At 47.0% G+C, this 11,219-nt stretch overlaps 1 protein-coding gene across 1 annotated transcript; it reads left to right on the forward strand.

Annotated features, from left to right (window-relative positions):
• Positions 1–4,932: 4,932 nt before the first annotated feature.
• Positions 4,933–6,968, forward strand: LOC133930493 (3-ketoacyl-CoA synthase 6-like). The gene has a single exon (XM_062377148.1). It carries the CDS (start codon positions 5,028–5,030, stop codon positions 6,498–6,500), a length of 1,473 nt encoding a protein of 490 aa, XP_062233132.1. The 5' UTR covers positions 4,933–5,027; the 3' UTR covers positions 6,501–6,968.
• The last annotated feature ends 4,251 nt before the right edge of the window (positions 6,969–11,219 follow it).

Here is an 11,219-nt window from a genome sequence, read left to right on the forward strand (position 1 = left end):
TCACCATTTTACACCAAGTCAAAGGGTCAACAAGCTTGCCGGTGAGTCATCAAGACTCCAAGGTGCCGACGTACCACTTGATACAAGGTTATATCACTCCTTGATCCATCTCTAGGTAGCAATCACCTAGTAACACTCTCTCTAGACCTATAAACACTAAACATTCTCTAATCTTGTGCTTAATCACCATTGATAATCACTTTAAGTACTTTGGTGGCTTGGATGTCTTTTCAGGTGTACATGAACTTCACTTGACTCTAGCAGCACGCCACAACTTCAAATGACTAAGTGGAGGGGTATTTATAGCTCAAACTTGCGCACTAGCCGTTAACCCAACGGCTTAGAAAAGTTGTTAACACCGGATGATCCGGTGAGAATAATAGTACCAACATCAGATCATCCGGTGAGTATACTCTCACAAACTAGCCGTTAGAACCCTACTCAAGCCTCTGTGAACACTGGATACACCGGTGTATAGTTCATCTTCATCACCGGACTATCCGGTGAGTTATCCTAAGCCATCCGAGCCTTTCCTTCTTTTAGGTGTAAATTGCTTCGGTGTATATATCCGGTGCACATTACTTCATCATCGGACTATCCGGTGAGTTGACTTCAGCCAACCGAGCAATGCAACCCTCTCTAGAAATAATGCTCCAGTATGCACAACCTTCATCACCGGACCAACCGTTGTGTTGAACTTCGTTCTGCCTCTTTGCACTGTTTATTGTCCGGTGTGTGCAGCACATTTATCAATGGACCATCCGGTGAGTGAAGTTTGTTTTGCCACAAGAAATTATTCTCTACAAGAATTGGTCTGGTGTACACACCATCTTTACTGAATCATCTGATGAACTAAGCTTCAAAGTTCTTGTCTTGGAATCACCTCTGGAATAATTAGTTCGGTGCAATCATCATTGCATCACCGGATAACCCGGTGAGTTAAACTTCACTATTTCTAGGGCAATTCCACCTCTGCCGAAATTAGTCCGGTGTGTTTCTTCTCTGATCACTGGATCTTCTGGTGAGGTCTTCAGGCCTCTATCCCCTTTGCCAAATATGCTCCGATGCACTTTCAACACTAACACTGGACCTCCATTGTAGCACTTCTAACAATTTTGGCCACGTGTTACCCAAGAATTCATCCGGTGATTTCATAAACTTATACATCAGAGCATCCGGTGAACTTATCCTCTTTCTGTCTTGATAAGAAATCAAAGCTCCAGTGAGTTCAACACCCAGAGCACTAGACCATCCGGTGAGGCAAATCTTCCTAGGACTTCTCCAATTCAGTTCAACTTTACCCTGGCTGCGGTGGCTTCTCCATGTATTGCATCCATAAGATCTACTAACATATATTCTTGACAAACATGTTAGTCTCATTGATTATGTTGTCATTAATCACTAAAATCATAATAATGACCTAATGGGGCCATTTTTACTACAAACACCATTGCCTTGGGCAGCAGCTGCAGCTGCTGGATCCTTGAAGATTCCTTCACCATCGTTCATCACGGTGTCCAGATCCTCCACGTTTTGCTTGATGGGTGTGCCGTCGGCTTCGCCATAAACACGAATCGACCTGTTCAGCTTCTCTAGCTATCGATGGAGCCATCATTGCCACTGTCTTGACTCCCGCCATCACTATCAATGTCCATGAACTGAAGAACGTTAGGCTCATTGGGATCCCACTCGAGGTGTCCCACCTCACGATATACGTCCAATGGGATGGACTCATTGATACCAGTGTAGATCAGTTCACCTTGATCGTCCTAATGGTATGCCATTGTTTTGAAGGTGATCCCCGAACTGGCAGGAGACAATGCGAAGATGACTGTCGCCAACTCGAAGTGGTCGTAGAAGCCAGTGTTGGAGAATCCAACACGAACGCGCACTTGAGACATGATCGATCCTAAAAAAATAGATGAAGGCCCCTACCTAGCGCACCAACTGTCGAAAATTAGATCCTGAAAATATGTCCATAATTAAACAGGGGTACCTTCGAGATCAGGGATCGAGCGGGAAATAAGACACATGATGTATACAGGTGCAGACCTCTGATGTGGAGTAATACCCTGTGTGGATGATGCTGTATATGGATTATCTCAAGTATAAGCAAGGAGGCTAAACCTATTACAATGGAGTAGATCAGATCTAAACTAATCTAGAGTTGAAGTCGTCAAGTATCTCCAAGGCTAAGGTCTTGGTGCTTGCGTCAAATTATGTATACGTTGATCTGTCATGAGTCCTCCTATCCCTCGGGTGTCTAGATCTTCGCATTATATAGGGGTCCTCGTGCTGCCCTGAGTCCGCCGTAGTAGATAGGGAGTCTTCCGTCTTATTAGCCAAAGCAAGGCAGCCAAATCTAGCTTAAATACTATCCGTACTTGAGTTTGTTAATTAGATCGAGACTTTCCTAGTAAATGCTTTCATGATCTTCGAGTATATCAGGTTCCACAGATTCAGATCTGTAATATCTGAAGTTATCCATTAGATGTAAGATGTACCCTATCTGTGTATAGTGTACTCCTTATGTATATATACCCCATAGCTAGATATTCGACAAAAAAGAGTAAACATTACATAGAACAAAAGCAAAGAAAGTGGAGTCTAAAAAGAAAACTTCTTAAATGATTTCCTAAATAGAAATGGCCAAAGGTCCAAACAAACTCTTATCTGCAACCATATTATGTAATAGATATTCTGGACATGCGACCATCCAAAGAAGAAACTCATCCTTGGTCTGCTGAATAAATTGCAGCTAGCCATCCGAGTCTTCTTTGAATTGAACACTCCACTACTCCAGTGAGTTGCCCTCCTTTCAAAATTTCTGGTAATAATCAGCATGAGTATAGCTCAATAGACAAGGATCTTTGTGGTGAAACTTGTTCATTTGGATTTGAGTTTCACACTTAGCATGACTGCTCATATTTATAAAATGGCTATACAAGTGCTATCTACACCTAGGCGGCCCAACTCGTTCTCAGCCTGACCCAACTTGTCTTGCACCTACTCTCCCAATCCTTGTGCACCATGTGTCCCAGCGCCCTTCGGCCATCACACCGCCGCCGCCCATGTGCCCACCTCTACCTTTGTCGATGCCTCTATCGCCCCAGTCACAACGTGCCACCATGTGTCGCCTCGCCCCCTCTGCCCCTACCGCCTCCGACGCCCTAGCTATCATGCCGCCCTACCTCCGCCCTCATCCCCTCGCGCCGACTCCTCCATTGCTACTGACAATTACTGACATTATTGAAAAACTATTGATCAAAAATTACTAGCACTACTGAACAACTGCTGACCGAAAATTACTGTGATTTGGAACTACTGCAACTACACTACTGAATAATTACTTAATAAAATCTACTTTGACTTGGAACTACTGAATAACTACTGAACAATAATTATTGACAAAACTACTGACACTACTGAAAAATTACTAAACTAGTGACACCTACTATACAACTACTGACACCTACTGGATAACTACTGAGCGCGCTCTAGGCGAGGCATGTGCGGGTGCAGTTGGTGCGGTCAAGTGGCGTGCTCTGGTTGGCGCAGGCAGGCTGGGGCGGGCAGGTGTAGAATTATTCTACACCCTGTGTGTAATAGCATCCATCTGGTGAGTCTACCATCCTTTGGTGAGTCTCCGCCCTGAGAACTCCAAACCCTAACCCTAAAAGCTTATCGAAGCTTGTCTGGTTTGAACAAGAGGGGAGAGAGAGTGGAAGACAAAATTTGGGTGTGAAGGATGGCTGAAACACTTAAATGGATTTTAGCATTTCCCTTTGTAAAAGATGAGGTACATGTATAGACTATAGACTTAATGACTTCTCACAGCTGTCCTTGTGTGTATTTCTCTTCTATACATTCAAATGGATTTTAGCATTTCCCTTTGTAAAAGATGAGGTACATGTATAGACTATAGACTTGATGACTTCTCACAGCTGTCCTTACTAGTGACTCAAAGAAAATTGAGACTGTTCTTAAATGCACTTGTCCCTAACAGTACTAGACGGTGCCTCATATCAGAATTCGTATGTATCCCATACTAGGGCCCTCCATGCCCACTACACCAATTCAGCCACCGAATTGGAAAAGGGTCCTAGCTTTGAAGGATCAATAGGTAGAGGGGAACAATGATAGTGCTACAATGCCTCTACCCATGGAGAATCCAGTGTCTTAGTCATCTGAATGGAGACGCTGAAGTACTCGAAATTGCTACCTTATCCAAACGCTAATCTGCCATCCAACAATCAAACGTGGGGAAAAGATATAACACTGCAGTAGTTCGTATCTTCTGGGAAGAAACAGGGCTGAAATGATCTGGTATAAGATCGATTAGGCCTTTCTACTCCGTACAAATGACTAAGGACATTATGGGAAATAATTTTTACTAAATATCACTTTTCATTGGTCAGTGACGCCCTGACGCCAAAATGTGCCGCTTGAATGCGACGTGGCTTAGTATTGTTTGTCCTCTGAAGCTAAAATGTGCCGCTTCTCTATTTTTGCCTCTTATTTCCACTGAGCTACAAAATACTGAGGAGAATTAAAAGAAATCCTCTTTTTTTTTTTTTTGCCTCTTCATCATTTCGTTTTAACCATTTGCTTGTCCGATTTGGACAAGAGGCCTCTTCCTTCCACTGAAAACATAACAAGGTTAAAAGAAAGTACCACCATTGAATTTTCTCCTACAAATCGCATATTGTTTTGCCCTCGAAATGATGAGGCTATCAGAGCAGCCAAGCGAGGTCCTTAATTTGCAGCATCAATTCATCAGATTTATCGGTGAAGCAAGCCGATGAGCAACCTCGCTAGCCTGTGCGAGTAAAGACTCCGGTGGCCCACCATCGTGCGTCGATAATTCCTTTGCTCGATCCCACCCGCTTTAAATCCTCCCCCTTCCCTCCCTCTCCCAAAACCACACTTGCTTTGCTCTCACAGTCACACTCCATACTGCCACTCGAAGCACTCTCACTCGTACAGCTTGAGCACGAACGCGCTTACACTTGATCGAAACAGCAAGCATGAGCTCGTGGGCGGCTCAGCTGAAGAAGCTCAAGCCGCTGTACCAGCACGTGGTGAACAACTTCGTCGCCGTGCTCGCCGCACCGCTCGCCGTCGCCGCACTCGTCAGTGTGGCCCGCGTCGGGCCGGAGGAGCTGCTCGGCAGGCTGCAGGCGCTCCGCGCGGCGCACGTCTTCCTAGCCGTGCTCGTCCCCACCGCCGTGGCGACGCTCTACTTCATGATGCGGCCGCGGTCCGTGTACCTCGTCGACTACGCCTGCTTCCGCACGAAGCCCAACTGCCGCGTCCCGTTTGCCACCTTCCTTGAGCACGCCAAGCTCGTGACCTTCGTCGAGGGGGCCTCCATCGATGAGCGCAGCGTCAGGTTCATGACGCGCCTGCTCGAGCGCTCGGGGCTCGGGGAGGAGACCTGCCTGCCCCCCGCGCACCACTACATCCCGCCGTACCGGAACATGGAGGCCTCTCGCGCGGAGGTGGAGCTCGTCATCTTCTCGGCCATCGACGACCTGCTCGCGAAGACGGGCATCAGCCCCGGCGCCATCGACATCCTCATCGTGAACTGCAGCCTCTTCGCGCCCGTCCCGTCCTTCACGGACATGATCATCAACAAATACAAGATGCGCAAGGACATCCGCAATGTGCACCTGTCCGGGATGGGGTGCAGCGCCGGGCTCATTTCCGTGGGCCTCGCGCGCAACTTACTGCAGGTGGCGCCCCGAGGAGCGCACGCGCTGGTGGTGTCCACGGAGACCATCACGCCCAACTACTACGTGGGCAAGGAGCGCGCCATGCTTCTTCCCAACTGCCTCTTCCGTATTGGTGGCGCTGCCGTGCTGCTGTCCACGTCCCGCGCCAAGGCCCGCTTCCGCCTCGCCCGCGTCGTGCGGACGCTGACGGGCGCCCAGGACAGCGCCTATCGGTGCGTGTTCCAGGAGGAGGACGCCGAGGGCCACCGCGGGATTAACCTCTCCAAGGACCTGATGACCATCGCCGGCGACGCGCTGAAGGCCAACATTACAGCCATCGGGCCCCTGGTCCTCCCGACCTCCGAGCAGCTCCTCTTCGCGCTCTCCTTCATCGCGCGTCGCGTGCTGAACCGGCGCGTGAAGCCGTACCTCCCCGACTTCCGCACAGCGTTCGAGCACTTCTGCATCCACGCGGGCGGGCGCGCTGTGATCGACGAGCTGCAGCGCAGCCTGGGCCTCTCGGACGAGGACGTGGAGGCGTCCCGGATGGCGCTGCACCGGTTCGGCAACACGTCGAGCAGCTCGGTGTGGTACGAGCTGGCGTACATCGAGGCCAAGGGCCGCATGCGCCGGGGCGACCGCGTGTGGATGATCGGGTTCGGCTCCGGGTTCAAGTGCAACAGCGCGACGTGGGAGTGCATCGCGCCGGCGCGCACCGCCGAGGGGCCGTGGGCCGACAGCATCTGCCGTTACCCCGTCGACATCCCCGAGGTGCTCAAGCACTAGCAGCTACCGCGCCGCCTGGTTTGCACGCACGGGCACACGCGTACCGACCACACCGCAATCACGTCCCGTTTTCCATTCTCCGTCTCGCGCATGTTTCCCTAAACCTGGCTGGATCGATCGCGTGTGCCCGTAACGAGGAGGCTGACGTGACAGTGCTGTTGTGGTGGTGGTGACAGATAGGCCGGCCGGCGTAACTGCTGCTGCGATAAATGCCGGGGCTGACGCGTCCATGTGTGCCAGCCCCGACCGGTGGTTGTGCTCGGGTAGACGGGTACAACGGGTTAAATCCCGGCCATTCACACACGAATAGTACTCGTGGTCCTCTCGATCGTGTACCCTTCTTTAGTTCTCTCTTTTTTTTCCCATTTGTTCCGGCCACTAATAATTTACTTGTCTCCATTGGAAACAAGGGAAATGTACTGCTTGTAGCACTACGAGTTCGATCAATTACACTGTTACAGCATTGTACGTACCTGAATAATTTATTCACGGAAGTTACTACTGCTATACACTACTCCTGGATGCATGGGCACCGTGTTGTCAGTCTGCAGCATCACAATCAGTGCATGCATGTACTTGCCCCTCTGGGGCTTTTGCCGCGTATACAGCTTCTGCGCCTGCGGCCTTATCCCCGGCGTCCATTTTCAATTCTTGCCGTGTGCCGTGTGTTGTTGACCTTGTTCAGGTGAGATCGAAATTCATCACGAGGCTGCCTGGCGCTGCCAATACTTCTGCCAGAGAAGTACGCAGCAGTGCATCAGTGTGTGTATGTATGTACGTGTGTATATATATATACACGCTACACCCCTACCTGTTAGTAAATGTGACGAAGCATGGGGAGATGCATAAGTTAGGCCGGGCTGCAGTGAGAGCCTTGAATGCGCGCTATGGAGTCAAGCAGTCCCATATTGAGATGGTAGGGGGATTTTTTTTCTGAAACAGAAAAGTTTTTTTACAACGTGGCCGTCCAACCTGGTGTATGTTCGGTGACTCGGATAGTTACCATTTGCACCCTAAACAGCTCCAAGAAAGAAGGAAAAACAACATATAACTATTGAAGGAAGAGGGGCATTTCTCCACCTATTTACATATATCCTCCAAAATAATATGAGATAGCTCGTCTGGTTGTCTTCACAAATTTTGAAATATGCGACTTTTCTTCTTTCCAGATGTTTCACATAATGTAGATGAAAATGCCGTTTAGCTCACAATATCTGTCTTTAGGTATGGTTATTGTCGCTTTTGTCACCATTCGGCTAGGTAGCTAAGATATTAAGGTGACATATACTGTTGTGGCGGACGCGAAAGGGCAGGTTAGATATAGATGGTAGGGGATCTAATCTTGCTTCGGTTTTTTTTTTTTTTGTGTTGCTCCATTCGCGTTTGTGCAGACACAGCGTGCTATTATTGTACCAAAGTGTCGCGCCGAGACTGCATGCTCTCCTGCACTCGAATCGGGCACAAGTGGCAACGTCACATGTGCCATAAATCGGCACGATTAACTTCGCATAGATCTGAATCTGTGCACGATCAAGTCTTATTCTTGGGCTGGTACGTGCCAGCCAGAGGATCTGAATCTGTGCACGATTAACTTCGCATAGATCGATCGGCATTCAGCATGATGTTCTCGACCCACTGTTTCGTTATTAATTACAAGTATTTCTGTCCCTAGATCCTAGTCACCACACTAAAGAAAATTTACAGCTTGCAGTTCAAATTCAGCGGCAGAAATGTGCAATGTGCTTTCTAAGAGTAAGGTATGACATGACCGTGTGGTCTGTGCGACACGACAACTGACGATATTCGCAATGCATGGTACCACTTCCGAAATGTACAGCTGGGCAGCATCCCAAGTCTTATTCTTGATAGGACGTGTCCTTAATTTGCTAAAAAGAGGGGTATGTAAGTCACTTAATCCTTGTGCTTCACTCATCTCAAAATCAACCATAAACGAACACAATGTGCAACTAGTTTCAGAACCAGCACAACACATGTAGTACTGCTGGAGCTGGCAGTGGCAGCACAGCAGCTGGAAACGTGTCATGCATGGATCATCCAGACCGGTCAGTGTTACCTACGTACTCGCGTCAGTGGATCATTCAGACCGATCATTTTACCGTACCTGATCAGAACTCCAGGAGGAGTCTGTTGTAGATAATACTGCCATAATAAGAATATGAATATCATCCCGCATATAAAAATATATAAACATAACATTAAGAAACCATTGCATATGACCTTGGAAAGAAATGACACCAACTCATAATCAAGAATTTCCGACGATACGTGTAGAGCAAGAACTGGGCAATAGTATATAAAAGTGCTCTCATGAAATGAATAACAATTTACCACAGGATAATCAAGGTCATACCCCTAATTATTCTATTGAGTACATTATCGACTGAGCAATTTATAAATTTCTCATCTAGTTATTAGAATCTCGACAGAGCCCTAAAAAACGAACAATGTCATCATAAATAGTAATGTCGTACTAAATCAGAGAGCATAGATTCTGAACAGAACTAGTAATTTGTTGCTAAGACAGAGATAAAGACCCAATAACAGGATTCTAAACAAGTATTGACCATGGCTAAAAGATGAATCAACTTCTTTGTCCAGAATCAAATATGGTGCACAACCTCTGAACTAACAGTAGCACACAATCTAAGGACCAAAACATAATAGGTAGCCCACTGGAGAGCTAACACAAGAAATGTATCTCGGCATACAAGAACAGACCAAGTTGTACTACTAACGAGTATCTCCAGGGCCACTAGATATGTCAAACAACTAGAGAGATCACACATCTAACTATTGTACTCATAAACATGACCAATCTTAGGATATCAATTCATCCTCAAGCAAAAGGAATTTGTACCGGCACTATCCATAACAGAAGAGGGGAAATACTCACAAAGAGATTTGCTAAAAAACACTGATGACCGAATTAAGGAGAAAGGCTGATAGAGGGGAAACACTCATGGCTGATAGAGGGGAAACACTCATGGCTCTCTAGCCACTGACCCTGCTCTCAAATCACCCACCATGCTACCACAAGAAGGAGAACGGACATACAGAGCCTCAAACTCACTATCATGCGAGCCTCGGCACACACAACTCTGACCAACACAAGGGCTCCTCCACCCAATCCCTTGTAGCCCTGAATCACCAAAGCCATAGCCCGAGCTCCACTTGGGTCCAATTTAGAAGGCGTTCCCCAAAACTAAAAGAGAGATCATTGAGAAATACAAGGAAGAACGAGGGGTTTTCCAAATCCGTCCACAAGGAAGGAGCTAGCCTACATATAGTCGTAGCGGTGCTCTCTATCACCTCATGTACCCCCGAAGGGATCGGAGATGTGGTTACGCCGCCACTGCCACCAAATGGTTGTTGCCCGTTCTCTCTTCCCTACTGTCTCATTTTTCATCTCCTAACCCTAGCCACATCGATCCCCATTCTTGTATCCACTGCCGCATGGTCTCGGGCCTCGCCAAAGCCAATGGGTTAGCCGGTCCAGCCAAGAAAAGGTCTAAGAAAATATTAAAACTTCATATATTCTCAACAATCCCCATTAAATTTTAATATTTGAGTTATTGGTTTGATATACAAGATTTGAGTAATTTGCACCTTTCAGGTTTGAACAAGTTACCTAGTTGTGTAAAAATTGGCTCACACATGATGAGGAGGACTAAACCTTGATCCTCAGCCTTGGTGTGAGAGCCTCCTCATATGCAACGCCCTGTACAAGGCTGCTTTTGCCATAGCTGTCTGGTTGGACATTACAGTCATTTTCATGTACCTTAATTCATGCGTGCCACCTAAAAAAGTACCTAGCTTCTCTATGATTGCAACCCCACAGTCATACTCACATAGGTGAATTGTCCTCGATGTCCTGTAAGACGACATCTATATCTATATGGCACTAAATTCATTAAAAGCCAATATCTCACCCTCTCCTATAGAAGAGCAAAGCAGCAAATGTGATTGATTTGTCTTGTATCCACACAAGTTGTTTTCCTAGAGCCTAGTTCATGGGGTCTCCGATCTCCTAGGATAGGTTATTGGCGGTGTGAACCTTATTAGTGGGTAGTAATACTATTCCTCTAGGTGTTGCCTGAATGATCTTTCTAGCCATTCTTTTTGTGAAATGATCTGCAAGATTCCTTTGAGACTAAATATAATCCACAACGATTATACCATCTTTATTGCATGTGTGAGCAACTTGAGTCATTGTTTTATATGCTTCGAATTCTTCATATTGTCCTTCCTATTCTTCACCTTAACCAAAATGGTTTGGTTATCGCAGTAGATGAGAATAGTCGGAATTGGTTTGTCCAATATTGGTAGGTCAAAAAGGAGCTCTTGGATCCATTCTGCCTCTACGGTTGCTGAGTCTAGCGCCACTAGCGCAGCCTCCATTCTGGAGAGAGTAAGGATGGTCTATTTAGATCTTCAAGACACAGTTTCGCCTGCTAGAGTGAAAATATATCGACTCATAGCCTTCATGTCATCTGAGTCACTGACCCATTGGAATCACTAAATCCCTCTATGACTGCAGGATGGCTAGAATAGTGAATCCCTAAGTTCTTTGTCCCCTTCAGATACTTAAGTATCCTCTCTAGTGTTATCCAATGATCATCTCCTGAGTTGGGCGTATAATGACTCAACCTGCGTACTGCATATAAGATGTCTGATAGCCGGGCTTCCCAGATTGTGCAA

The sequence above is a fragment of the Phragmites australis genome, chromosome 10 (assembly GCF_958298935.1).
Source record: "Phragmites australis chromosome 10, lpPhrAust1.1, whole genome shotgun sequence".
Lineage (NCBI taxonomy): Eukaryota > Viridiplantae > Streptophyta > Magnoliopsida > Poales > Poaceae > Phragmites > Phragmites australis.

Coding starts and splice junctions, on each gene's coding strand:
- LOC133930493 (XM_062377148.1), top strand. CDS start 5,028: ATGAGCTCGTGGGCGGCTCAGCTGAAGAAGCTCAAGCCGCTGTACCAG.